The sequence below is a fragment of the Maylandia zebra genome, linkage group LG19, assembly GCF_041146795.1.
Source record: "Maylandia zebra isolate NMK-2024a linkage group LG19, Mzebra_GT3a, whole genome shotgun sequence".
In the NCBI taxonomy this organism is placed as follows: domain Eukaryota; kingdom Metazoa; phylum Chordata; class Actinopteri; order Cichliformes; family Cichlidae; genus Maylandia; species Maylandia zebra.
The window spans coordinates 21,203,930-21,225,325 of NC_135185.1; the positions used below are offsets into that span (position 1 = coordinate 21,203,930).

Below are 21,396 nucleotides of genomic sequence, written 5' to 3' on the forward strand. Positions count from 1 at the left end.
TTGTTCGATTGCTAGATTTTATTATTTATAATTCAGTTGCAATTAGCTGGCCTCGGTTAATCAGCGCAATATTTTGACTGCAGCTCATTAAGTAACTTAATGGCAGAGATAACAGGCAGCAGTAAGGTTAATTTCCCATGGTGAGTGGTGAGAGCGCAGCCTCCACTGGAAACACTGGTGATTTTCTTCAGTGGGATATTTTTATGATTTGCTTGCCAATGTTTCCGCCTTTCATCATAGAGCAAAATGCATCTGCAAGAAAAGGAAAAAAAAATGAAACTGCCCACAACAACTTATACAATTACAAAAATGTTGAAATTCATAAATACCTCCCATATTCTCTATACCATTCACCACAGTTTCCAGAACCTGAAGAGTGAAAGCAAGATTAAAGCGATGAAAACAAAGACAAAGATGAAGTGTGCAATTTGCAAAGGTGCTTATACAGTGAACCATACAGTGAACCACACAGCATCACCATTTCCTCTGTACCTTGATTCGACCTGATTTAATCCACTGGCTCAGCTCACACAGGGCAGCGTCTGCTTTGCTCATATAGTTTAGCACCGTAAAACGTTCCCGGGTGATATTTTTACTTTGCAGGTTCTTCTGAGTCTCCTCGCTCAGAGGTGGTGGATATGGCACATCCTTGTTATACTGTGAGATCTGACCACACAGGATTATGTGGCTGCCGTTGTTCATCTGGAGATGAGTGCAAGTCGATGTGTCAAGTTGAGCTTACAGCACACAAAACACTCACTGTTACACCTACAGCCATCACGTCCAACACTATTCTTTTACAGCACAAACCGTTTACTTCCCAAAAATGATTCATCCCCCTATGAAAAATTCATTCCTTTATGAGTCTCTTCGACATAAAAGCTTGGCTGGTTATATTTTGCCGATATTCAGCAAAATATAGTTGTGATGGAAGTTTCCAGATGCATTTTTAACCCTTTCCAAAATGATTAATACCTGCCTCACTATTAAGCCAATTGTTGTTTACTGTGCAGTATTTGAGTACACTCAGTATTTTCCAGATGTCTCTACAATTTTAAACAAATCCAAGCCATGTTGATTTCTAAAGCATTCCTGGGGGCTATAAATTGAAGTGAATTGGTATAAACACTCTCAGTTCATGGTCAGTACTAGGACATCTGCCAGAATGTAAGAAGAAAGAATTAGGTGTGGATCTCCGGTCATGTGTTTTAAATGCGCGTGAGAATGCCATAGGCTACAAAACCATATCCAAGTGACTCAAAGTTCCTGATGCCAGAAAAGAGCATTGTTAACAATGTATTCCACACCATCAAGAATGGAAAAGGCTCCGTTAGAATACCTAAGGGGACACCTCAGCTCACAGCAGGCCAACTGTAACCCACACAACAAAACCAAGGATATTCTGCAGAATACCAGCAACTCCAGTTTTCATGGTTCTCAAAACAGACACTGCAGAGAAAATTTTACAAGGGGGATGGGAGTCTTTATGGTCAGGCAAGGAAGACCACTCCTCAGTTACAGGCATACAAAACTCACCTAGCCTTTGCAAAAGCTCATTTGGATTAAGAACCCTATAGTTGCAAATAAGAGATAAAAAATAAAATTCTCATTGAGGTTTAAAATGTCTTTTCAAGAGAGACTTACATAAAGATTTTTTGTTTGTTTGATCTGTCCAAAAAAACAAAATAAACAAACCACACAAACAACCCCCCCCCCTCAAAATTCAACAAGGGTATGAATAGTTTTGGGCATAACTGTTCATAACAAAGAACATTTAATCAAGTAGTTCATCCATCCGGATGAAAATTATGTAGTACCTGTGCTATAACAGCATCACTAATGGCACCCCCTACGTTGTCAAAGTAAACATCAATGCCATCAGGACAGCTCTCCTTAAGCCTTGTCGGGACATCTTCCAGGTGATAGTTGATGGCTGTGGAGAAACCTAAATCTTCCACTATAGCTTTACACTTCTCATCAGAACCACAGATCCCCACCACTCTCACACATCCATCCAACCTGCCAATCTGGGGAAAAAACAAAACAAAACAAAAAAAACAAGCAGAGCAATAGATCTACAATTTTATGGAAGTAATTTTTCCAACATCTCAGATAGTTTAGTGTATTTCGTAGACATTAAACTATCTGGTACTTGTTGCATTTACCTGTCCAGCTATGGAGCCACAAGCACCAGCTGCGCCGCTTACTACCATCGTGTGATTGGCTCTTTTGGTTATGTGACCCTTCTCTCTGATACCCAGTAAGGCAGTGAGACCTGTTATTCCAACTGCACCCAAAAAGTAGGACAAATGTCCATCAACCAGCTGTGGATCAACCTGCAAAGAGACCAAAACCTGAGTGACATCAGCATACATACTGTAGCAGGTAAGCTGCTTTTAGTCAGTGTGTTTTGCAAACACAGGGTATGAATCAGTTCCTTCACATTTGCAGAACACAGTGTAATTTTTTATGTACATATCATTAAGACAGGTTTCCTCTTCCTGTCTGCAAGAGGAAATATGACCCTGTTCACCAAACAGTGGTGACACACAGCAACAGAGACCTTCTGTAAGTCACTTCCGGTCATAACAGCATGGGTTTGCCAAGGCCAGTTGAATGAAATGACCACATCTCCCGCAGCAAAATTATTGCAGCGGCTGGAATCAATCAGTCCCACACCTCCACCATCCACACACTTGGAAATCTGCCATGGAGTCAGGTAATCAGCACCGGTGTCCTCATTCATTCTACATCGCTGACAGGGAAAGAGTTTTAGTGGGAGTTAAAAAAACAAAACACAAGTTGTTACTTTACTGTGCTGTAGTCTTTAATTTTAATTACAACGTTTAATTACTCCAGACAGCAAATGCTAAAGGTCATTACTGATGCCTGCTGTTGCTGTATCAATGTCATGTGTTTGTGTTAATACCATGTAAGGGTCGACTGAAAGATAAAGCGTCCGAACAAGAACTTCCCCATCTTTCAGGTCAGGTGCTAAAGTAATCTCCTCCAGGCGGAAATTTTCCGGAACTGGCGCCCCGTTTTTACCTGTATGCAAAAATAGAAGGTTGAGTAAACACTAGCCACGTGATTGCAGTAATGGTGCAGTATCAGTTACTGTATTAAAGACTTAAAAACTCAAGGTGCAGAACACGATAAAAGAGGAGAGTAAAAATGTTACACACCTGGTCGTGAGTTAAGAACGACTCTTTGCACCTGCATCTCGCTGAAATATCGCGAGCACCGAGGTTGAGTTTGTAGCAATGACTAAAACAGGCAGCAAACGTCAAGTTTCTGTGAGCGGTGGGCTCGGTTACAGTGTTAGAGAAAACAACGTGGACAAAGTATTTTACCGTAGCAACACGTGAAGATATCCAACGGCTTATATTACCGAACAGGTTTCTTGTTATCAGTTTGCAGGCTAGCAGAATGTCAACAGAGACCACGAAGAAAGTCACGACCACAAGAGCGAGAGAATTCCGTGCTGCTCAAGTCCGTGTTCGTTTAAATCCCGCGAGGCTGACTGCTTAGGGTTGGTGGATTTTTTTTTTGTGTTTTTTAGAAGTTTTGTCTACATTTAGATTTGCTAGTAATTCGTTCTTTTTTAAAAAAAATGCAGTATATATTGAAATAATATAAGCTCTAACTTGAGATACCTGAATGAAAGTGCGACATTATTCAACCGATGTTCCGGTGCAGCGGGGGTTTACTATCTTGCCTGTGATAAACTGTGATAAACTAGGTGCCGTTGAGCCGTTAAGACATAAACGGTACGCGGCCTCAACAGCCCCATTTTATTACAGTCGAGTTTATCAACACTGCAGCTAATTAACATTTTAGCAGTTCAGTCGGTCCGTTTTACATTTACATATTCACTGTTAATGTCCCGTTGCACCATCGACTGCTAGCTAAAACTGAATCAAAGTAGGACTGGGGAAGTGACGCCTGGTGAGGGGAAAAAAAAGTTTGATGCTTAAATCAGTCGCTACCGTTACACTATTCTAGCATGCCGTCAGGATTAGGTGCAGCGGGGCGCTGTCGAAACAGCGAGATGATGAAGGCTTATGTGCCATGGAAGGGCAGAGTTTAATGTAAGTACCGTTACTGCATAAGGGCTGTTTTGCATGCTGCTAAGTATTTTGTTTATGAAGGCGAATGCTAAATGGGAAGCTATTAATGTGTCATTACTAGACAGCGAGCTTTGATCTAACCCCTGTTTTGTTTTTTGTTTGTTTTTTTGTTTTGTTTTTTCTTTCAACCCACGTCCTTCTCACAAACGCGAGTTGTAAAAATCCCAGAAAGCCCCCAGACTACCATTCATACCAGGGATGTCACATTTATCTGAAAAGTCCCTCCTACGTAAACAGTGACTCTTGTAAGTTAGGTTGGAATGTGGCGACGTGCTAAAACGTGACTTTATTAAGGAGAAGCATCGGTTTTGGGCAGTCGTTGCAAAAGCGTGTCAGCATTTACAGTGACATTTATGTGCACTTTTTAGAAACCTCTTCTGTTGTGTACATGGTAGATTAGATTACTGTACTGATTAAGAATGTGGGCTTTAAAATGTCAGCACACAGAGGGAAGATGCTTGTTTTCTTGTGATTTCATGCTTTCCTTTTCTGCACTTTGTTCTTACTGTTTCCAGAAAATCCAGAATCCAGATAATGAGCTGGATTCCTCAAACATTAATGACTATTCCATTAATCAACCAAATGTTACAGCCATAAACCTTGAAAACTTATATTGGTGAGTCCTGTCAAGTAATTTGAGATCCACAGAGAAGGAGAGACTACAGGCCTGCACTGCCGTGATCTTGCCCAGTGTTGTAGTAGAAATTAAAGGATGCAGCCGTAATTAATTTGATCCTTTACACATATGAAAAAAGGCTTTGCACATTGGTGAAAAAACACCCACATTTCCTTTTGGTTTATTGAATTGTTTCAGTTCACTGAAGTCCAAAGTCAGCTGATATAGGCTTCAGACCCCCTGCAACTGTGATATGGTTCAGAAAAGGGGTGGATGGTTGACATGAATGTGTACATACATGTACAAAGAATAGTTCTGAATAGAGAACACCACAATACAGTTTTGCTAAAACTTAGCGCAAGCAGTCAGGGCTCTTTCACTTTTGTTTTTAAATAATACTCATAATAATAATAGTAATAATAATAATGTCATTGTCATCATACACACACACACCTGTTGTTGTCTTCTTTCTGTCTATTTGTCTCCATGATGATCTCCTCCTTTTCCTCCCGTCAGCACCACTTGCCAATATCACTATCTGTTGCACTTGTTCACTAGATAGAGCTCTTCTTGGGAAAAGCACAGATTTGAGATGTGTCTACTTGTACAAAGGGAGTTCTTTTTTTTGCTTGTCACAATAATAATAATAATAATAATAATGACATAATAATAATGATGCAGGTATAAAATATTCACTGGATACTTGCTTCTTCATTTGTGAGGTTTGGCAGGCCTTCCACTGGTGAAAGCAGCCTGGCTTCTTCATTTAGATCCAACCACAGTTTCAGATTATAAATCCACTGCAATTGTGAGGTGCTGCTACAGCTATCCTCTTGTTAGCTTGCTGAATTGGTTGAGCAAAAAATGAAAACTTCCATTAGCTTCCTCCAAAGGGTGCACGGGCTCGGCCTTAAGAGATCGGATGAGGATGAGCCACTATTTTACCACATCAAAAGGGGCCAGTTGAGGTGGTTTTGCAGACATGTCCCACTAGGAGGAGGCCCCAGGGCAGACCCAGGACACACTGGAGAGACTGGAGAGATTACTCTAGGCTGGCTTGGGAATGCCTAGGTGTGCCCCTGGCAGTTAGAGGAGATGGAAGTGGTGGAGGCCCCTGGGTACTTGCACAGAATGCCCATTGGATAATCAGGCCGAGCATACAGATAGTCAGCTGTTATATTAGTGCATTCCTTTAATTGCACCTGTGTGCTTCCTCTTAGTTATCTGTGAAACTGCCAATTTCTACTTAGAGTATATCTCATTTCTCTGTTCCACGTTTATTTTCACAGTTTACTTATTTGGATAGCCATTTAAGCTGTTTTTCATTTAGAAATCCTTACATGCTCTGGCTCCAGTCTATGATTCAGTGTGGAGATTTTGTCCTTATCTGTATTTTGTCAGGAAATTGGGCGTGCATTTCGCAATGTTTCCTAAGGTAATGAAAATACCCCATTGAATTGAAGACAGTGTGATTCCTATGAAGTAGCATTTCATTGTTTCACATTATTATATGGAAAACTAAATCACACAACCCTTGTTATAAACACTTTCTGTGCCCCACACCCTCAAGGGCCTTTCTGCATTTGCCTCTAGAAACAATCTTCCGTCTGCTGTTTCCACGTGTAAACATTACACATAGATTTCACAGAGAAAATATTCAATAGAAAGAAAACAAGAAGTGTGAATGCAGTGAAAGGAAAGTGAACGTCCTTCCCCTTCAGACCGTCGGTCCTCCCATGTGTGTTGGAATTTCCCGCATGGACTGAGAAGGATCTTGCTCCGTAAATTACGGCGCCTTGTATGTCAAAGGAAACCCCTTATTTGGGCAGGGAAGTGGGTGTGGCCAGCGCGCTGGTGGTGTTGGAGGGCTGGGTTGGTGGCTGGGTTAAGGGAGGGGGGAATCACAAGACGAACAGAGACGCGCAGAGCAAATAGGCCGCATTGCCAGTGTGTATGTTTTTAGTGCAATCATCGTGCAATAATGTGCAACAGACAGCGGCATCACTGCGCTCACGTTTCTCCAGATTAGCACCCCGTTTCCTATCGGGAAGGACTCTTGTTTACGCAGCGAGGTTGACCCGTGCACCCCCTCCTCGCTCCCCTGTCTCTCCACAAATTTTCCCTCTTTGTAAGGGGAGGTGAAGGGAAGAAAAGTAGCAGTGAGTGAGTGAGGTCAGCAACATAGCATGAGTCAACCTCGGGGATATATGCAGTCATCATCGCAGGAGTGCATTGTGCGGGCCTGCTGCCGCTGCTGGCCGCACAGAGCTGCGAGTGTGCGATCCTGCGGGCTGAGCTGCCGTTAGTAGCAGCTTTCATGACAAACACAGTAAGTATCGGGGAACACGGGGCCGGAGCCACGCTGTCGATGACTGTGGCGTTGTTGATACGGTCGACACTGCGCGTTATTGTGGCCACGGCTTGCTGACAAAGTTTTGTTTACCTCGCCCGTGGCGGACTGGGCGGTCGACAGATCGGAGCTCCATGCGGGGCTTACCGCTCGCCCTGTGCGACGTGTTTAACGTGCCAGTGAACGCGGATCGCAACGAAAATACATAGAAAGAAACGTGACGTATTAATTTTTTTGACAAGTTGAATCGATTAGCGTTGTCTGTTAGCCGTGCCACCACACTTTCTTTCCTCTCTCGTCACGGGGAGCTGCATTGTTGCTTCGGTTTGTTGCAATGGGACATGGCATTAGTGAGTAGACAATCCGTTTTCTGCAACAAAGGGCTTCTCGTAAAATAGGCTGGAAACAGAAAGTGATGTGGAGGGAGTGGGTCCAGGGCAACACGTTGAGTGTTCTTGCGTTTTCTTTATTTGTGCAGGCCGCGTATTGTGTGTGTGTGTGTGTGTGTGTGTGTGTGTATGTGTGAGCGCTAGTGCTGATTTTGAATTAGGAAATGGCGATGGATTAGGGCGGCTAATGGTGCTTGACATTTATTTTAAGCCATTTAACGTGTTAGTTTGTATATTGGGCTAAACCCCAGGCTTGTGTAAGGCTGCACTTGTGATGCGTCATGATGATCTCTCACCTCAGATGGTGCGGTTAATGCTCGGCATGGTCAACCTTAACCGTTTTTATTTAATTATTTCTTTATTTACTTGATTATTTTAATCATCCTGCAAGAAACGTGCAGCTTTTCGTAGTGGATGTGTCAGAGTTTGACAACGTGTCTGCATGCATGTGTAGCAGCACATTGTGTTGCTACTGATGCAGAAACAGCTTCTTAGCCCACATAGTGTGGCGATTCACTTTACTCTGTCAGTGGTGTCTCGCAGAGAGTGCAGGATCTGAACAGCTGCAGCTTTCTATTTTAAGCAGTGTGTGTGTGTGTCTTACCAGGTCACCAGAGTAAAGGGTGACAATTGTCAGTCACTTCCTATGTTGTCAGAAAGGACCTTTGGCAAGGCCATCCTGTAAAGATTCTCATGTTCATTTATGTAATCATCTTACCAAATTGTTGGTGTGCAACACGAGCCGTGCAGTGATTACAAAGCTGTAATGCTTTTCTCTTGAAGTTGTTTAGTGTTGCACAAGGTTTGTTTTGTTTTACACAGACAGAGGATTGATTTGAAATTTTAACAGGAGCAGCCAGGATGTTTTTGGCAAACTGGACTGTGCCAGAATCTGTTTTGAAACTCGGACATCAGATAATATTTTAATAATGGGTTACCAGCAATTGTCAAGATCTTTCCATAAGCTAAAAAAAAGCCTTCAAGGCCATTTTGACTTTTTCCTTGCTCCCCCCCTTTGCATAGATAGTTTCATACTGACTCATCTTTGCTCACTTTCAGTTGCCCTTCTTTTTCGAGTCTCCGGCCGTGGTTCAAAGGGCATGGGTTCCCTTCTTTTCCCTTTGATGAGTCACTGAGTTGTAAGAGAAAAAGGAAAAAAAAAAAAGTGGTTTCTATCACTTTCAGTCCGCCGTCTGTTACGCGGGAAAGGGAGCTTCCTTTTAGTCAAAGGTCACGTGTGCTGTTTGATAATGGTGATAAAGCAGTGGCACGATGTACAATTATGCTTCTTTTTTTTTTTCTCCCACAGTGCTTGTTTTTGTTTCATTGCTGATTAAATGCAGCACAGTAATATCCTGTGTAACATTTCCAGGAACTATTGATTTGGCTGTCTCTCTCAACTACCTTATTTTGGTTCCAGTTTTCTACACACGTCTGGTTGTATACATGCTAGCCTGCATGTAGGACATCATCCCTTTGTCACATGAGCTTTGTGAATAGGCCCCTCGCATGCTCTGTTCTCACACCCATGCTTTTCGGTCGAGGTCTATTGCTGAAAAAGCAAACAACAGGTTTTTAAACGATTGAGTCAGGGATGTTAATGAGACCCTCCAGTGGGGAGAGTCCCTTTACACTGATAGCTCAGTGCTTGATATCTGTCTCATTTTCTCTACAGGGTGTTGTCCATGAATGAGAAAAACACACAAACGTCTTCATATCTGTTCACTCCCGGCTGACAACCTGTGATTAGGTCACAAAGAACTTCAGAGGGGATAGAAGATAACCTTGTTCAACCTGGCTCCTGCTTATTCTGACGTCAGTGTGATTTTTACTGGTTTATTTTATTGTACATTCCCTATAAAAGGGTATACGTGTATATTCCCATCTTTGATTGCTGGATTGATACATTCAAGTGGAGTATTATCACGTTAGCTGACTGAAAATTTTTACCTGCCTCGGAATATTCATGCCCGTCATGAGCGTACCGGCGCAGCAGAAACCTAATGCCAAAAGAACAGGCAAACGAATCACATTTTTCAACGATCAAAGTGTAGCAATGAAGGAGACTTCTCAGCACCCAGATGGGTCCTACTATGTGGCGAGTGGTAATGTTTCAGAGCCTGGACAGAGTGAGGCTGCAAGTACTGTGACATCCAATCCAGAGGGCCCTCATATGTACCTCAGCTCTGTCATCTTCAGCCCAGATAAGGGCGACCACAGCAGGGGTCATTATCAGCAGACTGTACCCATGAAGTGGGCTCACCAGGAGCCCAATCAGCAGCAGTCGAGAGCTGCACCTTGGACCACCATGCCTCACTGGGGGCAGAACTTTCCAAGTTATATTGGAGGAGTAACTGACTCAAGGACCCAGAATGTATTTGTGAAGTCAATGCAAGAGACCGCTGGCTTGCAGCCACATCAACAACCCCCTAACAGAGCTGCAGACAAACCTGCAGTGGAAGTGTTCAGGGATGTAGGCAAGTCTCGGGGGATGGAGTGGGAGCAACAGCAGCAGCAGCCGCAAGTTTTTCAGGACACCTTAAAATCCGGGGTGATCAACACCCAGCAGCAGAGCACATCCCACCCAGGAGGAAGCTCAGTCCTGCAGTCCTTCCAGTTGGCCTTTGGTCAGCCCAAGCAGCACCTGCCTGCCTACTACCAGACGTTCCAAGGTAACAAGACAACTCTACCTAACCCTCCAAACTACTCGGCACAGAATGCAAAATCCCAACATCATTTACAACAGCTGCAGAAGCAAGAACAAATACAACGGCAACATCTAATCCAGCAACAAATGCAGCAGCAACAAATCCTTCAGCACCAACAACATGTGCAGCAACAGCTACAGCAGCAGCAACAAATACAGCATGAGCAGCAGCAACAAAAGATGCAACAGCAGCAGCAACAGCTCCAAATTCAGCAAATGCAGCATCAGCAGTTGCAACAACAAAACCCCCATGTGCTTGACTATTACCCTGGTGTGCAAAATGCAAACCCTCACGCTCACCCCCAGCCCGTTGTGGTACACTCCTACGAGTCCTCTGGTCCAGCGCCGCCAAAGATCCAGGAACCAATCATCCAGGACATCACACCAGAACCACAGCAGCCATCAGACCCGCTGCAGCCCCCTCTGCAGTCTGAGCACCTGACTCAGTCGCAGCCTCAGATGCAGCCTCAATCCCAAACGCAGCTTCGCAGATCTCGACGGCTCTCCAAGGAGGGCGGCGCGCCTTCGGACAATCCCTTCCTGCCTGTCCCCTTGGAGCAGTCAGCACCAGTGCTTCAGGGACCGCAGAACGGGTCACGAGACATCCAGGCAGCCCCGACAGGTGTCATCCAAAGCACACGCAGGAAACGCAGGGTTTCCCAGGAGGTCAACCTGGAGATGCTTGCTCAGAAGGCCTCAGAAAGGGAGTCTCCACCATCACATCTTAAGGTAAATGCATAATTTCATTTGGAAACTGGCAATGCAGCTATTTTTTCCCCCCTTGCCTTTGCTTTTATGTGCCTTTCTGTTTTCCATGTTGTTTTGCCCACTCATCTGCTTCTCAGCTGTTTTCTATCAAGCATAAGGACAGCAGAAACAAGTATTGATGTAAAAGGACAGAATGTTCTGAATCAGAGTGATTGCACTGCTGTTTAAATCTAAACGTGTCGCTACAAGCTGGAAGCCTTAATTGCAAATATTTCGGTGAGAGCTGGAAGTCTAGGTTTCTAGCGTTATCCCAGGGCATAATTGCATTGGGATTTTTACTCCCAGAGCAAGAGTGGGAACTGGGACAAATGCCCCTGCCAGGAAAACTGTGCCAAAAGTTGTGTTGTTGGTGATTAACGTGTTGCTGGAAGAGATGCTGAATGTAATCAGAGCCCAGTGAAGTGTACGCCGCAAAAGTAAACTGCTCAGCTCTGCCCTGTGGGGAAAATCTGCAGCTAAGACAAAACTTTACATAGCAAATATTAAATTGGGGTAAAATGTGCTCTAGGAAAGCCTCAATGTATGACTTTACACCTCTCACAGGATTTGTTAAATGTACAAACCTGATATTATACCCTGACTGTTACATGCAAAGTCATACAATTATCTGTGTTTATGTGCTGAATGTCTTTATTGTGCAACAAATGCTGTTGCTAAACAGTGCTGAGTCAGTACGTCTATAGTTAAGCATGGCTTTGGCCTGAATTTCCCTCACAGTTAGCTGCTTGTACAGGCAGTGTGTTTAGTTACATGCTTGCACGCCCTCCCCTTCAAAGCAGAGAAACTCCAGCCTGCCCTCCCCCCTTTATCTATACAGGGAGGGGTGCAGGGTTGTCCTGCCTGCAGTGCTCAGCAGAATATCTCTCCACCACTCTGGTGGAAGGGCTGGAGTTTTCCACCAGCAATAATGAGAGCTGCTCCAGCTTAGCCACAGTGCTGCATGCCTTTCTAACCATGAAGATGCAGTGTGCAGAGACGGCATGCATCTGCCTTCAGCTGTCCTATAATGTGGTCGTTTAAATGGCTTTGAAGTTGTTCCTCAGTTGATCGTGGCACAGAGGCTGCTCGGGCCCACTCATTATGGTTTGTCGAAGGAAAAAAACTGTGAAGAATGCCTTTGGGGGTTGTTCCGTCGAAGTGCATGTTAAATATGTCACTAAAGTGCTGCACCTAGCAGTAAAATACGATAGTGAAAGGGCTGAGAGTGAGACATTATTATATTTCAAATTCTGACATTTGAAATTTTTCTTTCCACAGCTGTTCACTTTCTCTTGTGCTTTTTTTTTTTTTTTTTTTTTTAAATGTGATTGGTGCCTGCATCTGTTTGAGTATTGATTTAATTGTTGTTTAGTGGGATTCCAGTTCATTGTACTGATTAGAGTTCGGCAGCCTGTTCAGCTGAATTAACACCCATCCTGTTAATCAGATCTATTTACTGGGGTGTGCTAAGCTGGAAAACAAAGCTACTCTTCCTTGGAGTTGGTAGGCAGTGGCATTGTTTACAGATGTTGTTTATAGGCAATTGATTTAATTACTTGTCCTTTTTGCTTGTTGCTTCTGGTGAGTCTTTAGTCTTTAGTCTACAGTGTTGTTGTTTGAGGAGTCAGATTAGCTTTTTTTTTTTTTTTTTTTTTTTTTTTTTTCCAAAAATACTATTGAGTAGGCAGTAGAACTCATTTAGTATGGGTATAATTTTTTGATATGTCATATGCTTTAAAAGAAAACCATTTATAAAGAGCATTGCAATAACGGATTTTCATCTCTATTAGGAGCCACACAGGCCATGGAGTCCCACAGAACAAGAGATTATGAACCCTAAGCGACCTCGAGACGACAACCTTGTTCCACTTGTTATCCCCGTGTCTGTTCCAGTCCGGAGGCAGGAACCCTCGTCTCCCGAGAGTGACGAAGCAAGTCTGGCAACCAACTGGCCTCACAGGTCTTCAAACTCCCAGGATCTCGGGCGTGCAGACCACAAGCCCTCGGTCATCGTCACCCGAAGACGCTCACTGAGGAACTCCTTGTCAGACAGTGCAGAGCAGGTGGATACACATGAAATTCTTGCTGGTTTTGCTTTTTCTACACTTAAAACACACTTTCATATGCAGAACTCATTCACCAAAATCTCAGAGGGAAGTTTCATGGGACTCTCCATGCAGTTAGGGAGAATAGACTGGAGTTCCAGCTTTTATATACATTTGGTTTGTTTGTTTTTTTTCTGTTTAATTCCAACTATAAATCCTTGAATTTATTCCACATTGTCCCACCCATGAACACATTCTCCCTTCCCCCAGCCATGCTTCATGCGTTCCCTGCCCCCATATTCATCCTGTACCCTTTTCTCCCTTTCTCTCATTTATTTGGGTGGAGGGGGTATAGCTGGTGAACTCTTTGCCCTGTCCCAGATCAGGCAGATTAGCAGGGTTTAGCACTGCCATACTGTACATTATGTACCTAAGATTTGAGGGTTGGGGTCCCTGTTCTCTCTCTTTTTTTTTTTCTTTTTTTTTTTTTTTGAGGCGTTTACAGTCACTAAACCAACTTTGTGTATAATTTTTTTTTTTGCATGTTTTTAATTTGAGACACAAAAACTTCTGCTACAACCTCACCTCTTAAAATAAAATTTTCCTTCCTTCCCAGAACGATGGCGCAGAGGGTGAAAAAGACGACGATGGCAAAAAGTCCAAACGCCGTCCACGCCCTGAGCCTCTCTTCATCCCGCCACCTAAACCTTTATTCATCGCCCCGCCCGTCTACTCCAGCATTACACCCTACCAAAGCCACCTACGTTCCCCCGTACGCCTCGCCGACAATGTTATTACCATGCCCCCCTACACACCACCGCCGATCCTCAGCCCTGTTCGTGAGGGCACCGGCCTGTACTTCTCCACTTTCCTGTCATCTGCTTTGGCCAGTGGCCCAGGCCTGCCCCCTCCCGCTACACCCAAGTCAGCCACACGCAGCCTATTGCGATCTAGTAAGTAAAAAGGAAGTTTATAAAACTCGATTGAATGAATTTCCAGTTTAGATGTCCTTTGGATCAAAGTTTTGTGCACTTGTAATAAGCACCTTGCTGTAGTTCCCCATTAAAAAAAAACTGAATGTAAGACCAGGTACAATTTTATTTTTTTATTTTTTTAATATATTAGAATTTTGACGGACTGCATGTTAGTGTACTCCTGTGCTGTGTCTTTGTTGTTGCTGGAGTGAGTGCGTTATGTGTGTGTTTTGCTGCCCCCTTAGACAGCTGCGACATCACACCACCAGTTTTGTCTGCTATGAGCGAGGCCACTCCGGTCAGCAATGAGCCGTGAGTATTTCTCCTGTACGATCAGTTTAGAGGTTAAGTGCTATTTTGAAAGGAATTATATTGCTACAATGAATTATTCAAAGCATAACAGTGAATTGAATTATGAAATGTCTAGAATGAGAACATAGACTTCTTGAAATTCTAATCCCGTCTTTTAATGCAGCCTCCCCCTTCACCACAGTTACCACTAAATTCTTTTGCTCTGTCATCCACAGCTAACATTATTACCAGAAGTTGTCTCTTTGAATCAACTATGTGGCCCAATGTCGCACTAGAACATCGCGTTTTTTAAGGTGTACATGAAACCTGGTTTCAGTGTGATATGCAAATGTTATTTAAAGTTTTGCCAGAGTTGGAAAGTGATTAGAATGGGCACATGTAGCCGTTACTGATAGTAAAGCGGGGCTACCTGTTTTGCTTTAAGGATGCTCACTGGTTGCACTTACTGTGTTATAAATACAAAGAAACAATATTATACAATCTCATTTAATCAAAAACTTAAAAAAAAGGACTGCTGTTGGAAAAGAAATGCCTAGACTGAGTAATAGATTGTGAGGGTTGTATATGGTAAGATCCTAGATGGAAGGACCCTGATCCAGGGTGAGAATGGCATACACTACAGCTGCTAGTGAAAACTACTCTATAGAACGTAGAATTACAACCTTAAATGCATTCCTAGATAAAGTCAGCAGTTACTCCATGAATAAACAAAGCCACTGATAGCTGGGTGTGTATGAAAATCCATTTTTTGTAGTTGCATCAACGACGAGTTGCAGTTTATGGGGGTGCATTGTGCAAGCTGTTGCTTCACTGATGCCAGCTGCTCAGATGTTAGGCAGGGACGAGCTAGGGAGGCTTCCTATAAATCATGTTTTCAGCTGGATCTGGTGTGCTTTCAAACGCAGAACAGCCTTTGCAGGTCAAGTTTTAGCAGCCCACTTTCTCTGGGGGAGGCTGCCAGTATACACACACACACTCAGCTGGGTACACTGCAGTTTCTCTGGAAATGCAAGGGAGGGAGGGGATATCCTAGCTCTATCTGTTGACAGCATAATTTTCACAACTTTCACACTGAGATATCTGGTTTGCATTGATATGTAAGCTTTTAAAGAACTGTATCTGATTCACATTTATTTTTGCATGGTTTTGTTCTTTTTCTTGCTAAATCCAGACCATCAGTTCAGCTGGGTTAACAGTACAAGAGCTGCAATGTTCAGAGCCGGAGCGCCTCAGCAATTTTTCTGTGACCTTTTAAAGAATATAACAGACGAGCAAAGAAAATAAAAACGTTCTCAGAAACAACACGAGCTTTACTGTAAAGCGCAACTTGATACTGATACTCATAAAGCAAATGCTGTCTTCGCTAAAATATTTAAGAGTGAATAAATGCCTCGTGAATGCAGAAAGAGTCGATGAATTTTAAATAGATCAAACACCTCCTGCCTTGTTTTTAAAACTGATGTCCTGTTCCCAGACGCATAAATATTGGCTCACGGTACCAGGCGGAAGTACCAGAGCTGAGGCAGCGATCTGCTGTCGAGCAGGATCATCATCGTGCAGAACTGGTCTGGGTTCCCCTGTGCGATCTGGAAGGAAAACCTAACCTTGAGGAGAAAGGTGAGTCACTACCTGAGAGTTTTTGAGAATATGAAGTGAAACCGAAAGCTTATATAATGGCACGCAGATGGTGGTGCAGTGAAAGGTTTGATAAATGAAAGTGGCCTTAAAGGAAAAAAACGGCTCTTCATAAGAATTTCAATTCATAGTATATAAATGTTGCAATATTGCGGAATTGATTTAACAGCTGGAGTATGTAATTTTGTTGAGTCATGGATAATAAAAACATACCAGAACACTGAAACCAGCCATATTTTGTCTCCATGTATTGCATATCTTAATAATACATTTTCTTATTGTCATCACTGTATGCAAAATCATTTTTTTCTCTCTTGCTTTTGCAGTGGAAGACCTCATGCACTTGGCCTGCTCCAGCGTTTTATGTGGAGGAGGCACCAACCAGGAGTTAGCCCACCATTGTCTGTACGAGTGCAAAGGGGATATAATGGTGAGTTCAACAGAACAATCCATACTGACTGCAACAGGGATCACCATGAATAATAAAAACATAACTGGGAGCTGTACTTCACCGTGGTCGGACTCGAGCCAGGTTTTCTTCTAGCCCACTCACACTTTACACCAACCTGTTTACCTCTTAAGACTGTTTTCACTTACAGATCACAGATAAAGTCCACACAGATTATATTGTGTTACAGTATAGTAACATTCGGTAGAAGTTGTTAAATGGTAATATTTCATATTTGAGACAAAGACATCATGCATAGTTCTTATATGCTCATTTATTGTTGCAGTGCTCCATGTAACAGAATGAATGAATTATATTTGTCGCAGCACAAAAGCAGACAAGAATGCACTAATAAATTACTAAAATTTAAATAGCTAGAATATTTGGCAATTTTACTTGAGATTTTATTTTAAATCTCATGTGAACAATTCTGCCTGCGTGTTCAGTGTAGGAGAAAAAAGGCAGAGGAATGAAGAAAAAAATCAGTATTTGTACTGATGTGTCCTTGTCAAAATAATTAAATCCTGCCTGCAGAAAACATGTCAAGCTGTATCTTCGGTACCCTGAAAATAGACCAGCACCATTTCAAAAATGCACTGCAGAAATCTTGAGCCACCCAATATTTCATTATACCTTTCTAGGAAAATGGGAAATGGGTGCAGTGATTTATTGCAACATTATTTATCTCAGTCAAGATGATCCCCTCTGGGGAGGCCAATTCATTACTGATAGGATTGCATGGTCTTTTTTTCTTTCTTTTTTTTTAAACTACATATGCATTTATGGAACTGAGAGTGTGTTTGGGATCATTTTAATGCTGAAAAATGAAGCAGTTATCATCAGATCGTGTTGTATGGTAAAACTGATTTGGATTTCAAGATTGGATTTAGCACTTTATAGGACTTACTGCCACTGATTTTCAGTCCAGTTCTCGTGTAATTTGGAATGCCTCAGACTTTTCTTCCCGTTTCCCTTCCTGAAGAATGGCAGATATTAATCTTCTGTAGGCTGTTGGCCTGTCACATCTTCTTAGATATACCAAGTTGTTGGATAGTAAATCATTGGGAATCACTGTGTTGGTAGAAAAATACTCTACTTTTCATAGATAAAATGAGTGCTGCTTTGAGATTTATGCAGTACACTACTGTATATTATAGAATATACTGACTGCCTGCTTATACATGTTCGGTTTAGTGATGAGTGCCCTTACATGTGCTGAGCATGTTTTTAATGTAGTCATTCAGTGCCTTTAGCACTTGGTGAGTAGTGAAAGGAAGGAAGTGAGTGATCAGTAGAATTTCACTTTACTCTGTTCTGAAACCCCGGTGGCCTGAGATGACGGAGATAGTAAAACCGTTTGGCCGTTTAGTCAGAAGCAGACTGATCCTCCTGTATCGAGGCACAAAGAGGTACATGTGCTGCTGGGGGCTGTAGAGCTGAAACACTTATTTAATCAGTTGATAAACATAAAATGGTTAAGGGAGATTTTAAAAGAAATGTGCCACATTTTTGATAGCTCTCATGCTCTTAGTCGGAGCTATCTGCCTTTTTTCTTTGTCATATGTGGTAGTGAACATATCTTTAGTGGTTGATGAAATTGTTGGCTGCATTCCCAGGTGATTAGTGTTATGTTTTGAGTGTGCTTTAGTGCATTGTTTCACACGTTGAGCTCAGAGAAAAAGACAGCACGGCCAGTAAAATGTACCGTGGCTGTCAGTCACGTTGTCAGGTTCACACATTCTTCTTGGCGTTACTCGCAAGAGAAAAGCGCCTTAAATGCAACATGTGACATAAATGTTTATGACCTTGCCATCACTCAGCGTGGCGTTCCTGAGAAATCTGCCTGGACAGACGAGTGTTCCACTACACTACAGCTATGATGCATCCTGTGTCTCATACTTACTGAAGACCACTAGTTGCATCTGAGCACATGAACAGATCGATCTAGTGAAGATTTCAGTGCTGATACTGCAACATGTAAGCCACCGACTGAAACGCAACTTTCACAGCTGCGTTCAACAGCAGAATAATAAAACATTTACATAAAACACACCAAACCTCAGTGTGTGTGAGAAATAATAGACTCTGCGCTTGTTGTAATGAGGTCAAAGAGTGGTTGCTGTTAAATGTTGAGGAGGCAGCATCTCTAGTGGCTCTTACCCACCATATCAACCCCATTAAATTCCCAGCAACTGAACATCCAGTGACTTTTTCATATATATTGACTTTAAAAACAATGCAAAATGTCAGTCACTGTTTCCTGAAACACACAAGTGTTCTTCTGTCACACTTGATAGGGGCTTAGTGTAAAGACAAATTAAAGAGGATGTAACTGATGATGGTATGGTAATTATGTATGATACTCATCAGCAGAGGAAGACTCTTTGCATTGCGCATTACGTTGCACTTCATTACAGTGACTTTAATGCAGATCTTAAATCAATACTTCCATTACTGAAGCAGAAGTTGTCTTGCAGCGTAGTAGTAGAGCTGTCAGTGTGCTTTATGATGCTGCTGGTTAAGATTTCAGGCCCTAGCGACCAGCAGTGGTCCAACGTTGTCAAGGAAACCACGAGGGGAGGGGGAGGGGGCTGTCATAGCGCCCACTCTCTGCAGCGGGCCGGCTCGAGCTGCCGCCTTCCAGCATTCATGCACAGTCAGTTTCTCCTTTAAGAGCACAAAGTTAATTGTTATTTTGACAATGGCAGAGAGCGGTACAATTATGATATAAAGCCCTCAGATACCTGGCATTTTCAGGGAAAATGAGAGCAGTGGTTATCTCAGTCCCTAGTTACCTGTGAGAAACTGATTCACGCTTTGGCTCAGTGTTTTACGGATCTATAAAAGCACAATTGGAGCGCCTAATAGAGCAGGAGTTGGCTTTGTGTAGCAGGAGGGACTGGCTGTATAAAGGCTCGTAACAATCACTGCTGTGCAGCTGCTGTGCCGTGTTTATTCACTTTCAAACAGTAATGGTATGTTATTTGTTTTTCAGGCTGCTCTGTCCATGCTGATGCTGAGGAATCCAATTTTCCCAAAGTCTCATCATTTGTCCAACTACCATTACTCAGGTAAATTAAGATTTTTTTTTTCTTTCAAATAACGTTAGATTTTAAAAAAGGGTATTTGAGATTTTTTGTAAAGTAGGAAAAAAACACTGGATTCATTATCAAAAAGTTGATTTTCAAGCCTTTTTCTGTGCTAAACATATCCAAGTTGTTTGGTTTCGGTCTGCAGTGATATTAAGTTCATAACGTGGGGTTTTTAGACTGAGTGCACAAAGCAAGTTGCTATACGGTAAGATTATCAGATCAGATTAGATTAAAATCAAATTAAATTGCACCGTATTTATGCACCATCCTTGTTTTTGTGACCTTGTCAAGTAAAAGTCATATCCATTATTGCTATTTCTGTTATACTCCAACCAGCTGGTACTTCAAGAAACTCAAAAAAATTCTTATAAATCATTGAGAATTCTGATTTCACCCAAGATGAACCCCATGTGTGCATATTTTGGCTTTTCATTTCATTCTTTAGACCATTTTTTTAGCCCCAGTTTTTGTGCTTTCATCATTAAAACAGTGATTGACTTTGAGCCCTCTGCCTTGCCTCAAAGCAGCAGCAGCTACAGTAGTGAGAGTGTGGCCGTGGTGGGTTAGTTGGTGACTGTGGAGGATTGTCAGAGTCAATGTGATGAGGGAAGTAGGAGAATTGGGTGGGGGGGTTGGAGAGGCTTGCAGCATGTGGTTAATCCCAAGCAGGAGACAGGGGAGCCTTTGTTTATCCAGTTGTGTGTGTGTGTGTGTGTGTGTGTGTGTGTGTGTGTGTGTGTGTGTGTGTGTGTGTGTGTGTGTGTGTGTGTGTGTGTGTGTGTGTGTGTGTGTGTGTGTTGAGAGTGGGGGTGGAAGTGAACTTGACGAGGCACCACACACACACTTTATATGGAAACAGATAGTTTTGGAGTGTTTTAAACTAACAACTGCATTTTTTTTTCTTTCTACCTCTCCTCCTCCTCCTCTGTCTTTCTACAGGATCAGACAGTTGGACAGCAGCTGAGAGACGCCAGTTTAACAAAGGCATCGCTGCATACAAGAAAGACTTCTTCACGGTGCAGAAACAGGTATGTGTCCTTTCAAACACAAGGAGAGGGAAGTCCAGACTACAGTGATGGAAGAACAAGGCCATCTAGTAGCTGTCAATCACTTTCTACTATGATCACTGTAGACATATTTTTCTTCCTTTGAGTTGCTTCATAGAAGTATTTCCTTTTGGTTTGATGTTTTTTTTGGTGTCTCATAGTCAACAGGTTTTTCTCAAAAGTGCAAAATGATACAATTTTGTTGTCTGAACCATTTCAGAGATCAAGGAGGTTTTCTTTCAAAAATAAAATTTCAGTGTCGCTGAGGTTCCTGAGGATTTTGCACATGACGTTTACTTGTCTGCCATATTGGACCTATGATAACTATAGTAACAGTGTAGGGTCAGTGAATAAGGCCCTAGTTACACAGGCCTAGAGGCTGGTTCATAACCATCTGGCAACCAGGGATCATGAGGGGACAAAAATGTATATTCTCCAACTGTGCCTTTGGTCACGAGCAGATTGCTGTGGTCAGCCTACATGCAGACTCGCCAGCTACTTTCTGAATGGTAGTGAAACTGTGAAAAGTGCAGCATGAACTGGAAACTTAGGCCATGTGCTTTCAAAGCAAAGCAAATTTTATCATTTTCCAGTTTACTGCACACTTTTCCAAGTTTTATTACCGCTCTGAAAGCAGTTGGAGTTTGTTTGCAGAGAAGTTTGTCTCTACAACTTCAGGCAGCTGCAAATATCTGCCAGTGACCAAAAGAATCCTAAAGATGTTTTTGGTGTAAAACCCTATTTGTGATCAGCTTCACCCAACAACTGCCAGCAATCCCTTGCCAACCATTTGGGAATACCAATTTTCCCCCAGAAGATGTTGCATCACATCCAATATGGTGGATGTGATACAACCCCTGTAAGGTTACTTTAACTATCATTGGCTTGCGTCAAGACGGAAACAC

General features: G+C 42.6%; 2 protein-coding genes across 5 annotated transcripts in view; one reads left to right on the top strand and one right to left on the bottom strand.

The window, feature by feature from the left end:
• On the bottom strand, positions 1–3,495 carry ptgr2 (prostaglandin reductase 2). The gene is made up of 9 exons (XM_012922266.5): positions 3,354–3,495; positions 3,186–3,267; positions 2,930–3,048; positions 2,564–2,755; positions 2,166–2,336; positions 1,818–2,027; positions 493–702; positions 330–369; positions 1–252 (listed from the first exon to the last, which is right to left on the bottom strand). Exons 2-9 carry the CDS (start codon positions 3,220–3,222, stop codon positions 188–190), a joined length of 1,044 nt encoding a protein of 347 aa, XP_012777720.1. The 5' UTR covers positions 3,223–3,267; positions 3,354–3,495; the 3' UTR covers positions 1–187.
• mideasb (mitotic deacetylase associated SANT domain protein b) overlaps positions 3,418–21,396 on the top strand; it is a 26,088-nt gene continuing 8,109 nt past the window's right edge. For 2 of the 4 annotated variants that reach the window (XM_004540201.4, XM_012922260.4), the window contains exons 1-9: positions 6,657–7,075; positions 9,161–10,921; positions 12,730–13,002; positions 13,601–13,937; positions 14,204–14,270; positions 15,745–15,887; positions 16,232–16,335; positions 19,349–19,424; positions 20,385–20,473. In XM_004540201.4, the coding sequence (XP_004540258.1) occupies positions 9,452–10,921; positions 12,730–13,002; positions 13,601–13,937; positions 14,204–14,270; positions 15,745–15,887; positions 16,232–16,335; positions 19,349–19,424; positions 20,385–20,473 (2,559 nt within the window). In that variant the 5' untranslated portion in view covers positions 6,657–7,075; positions 9,161–9,451. The other 2 variants (XM_004540200.3, XM_004540199.5) reach the window with 2 other exon arrangements.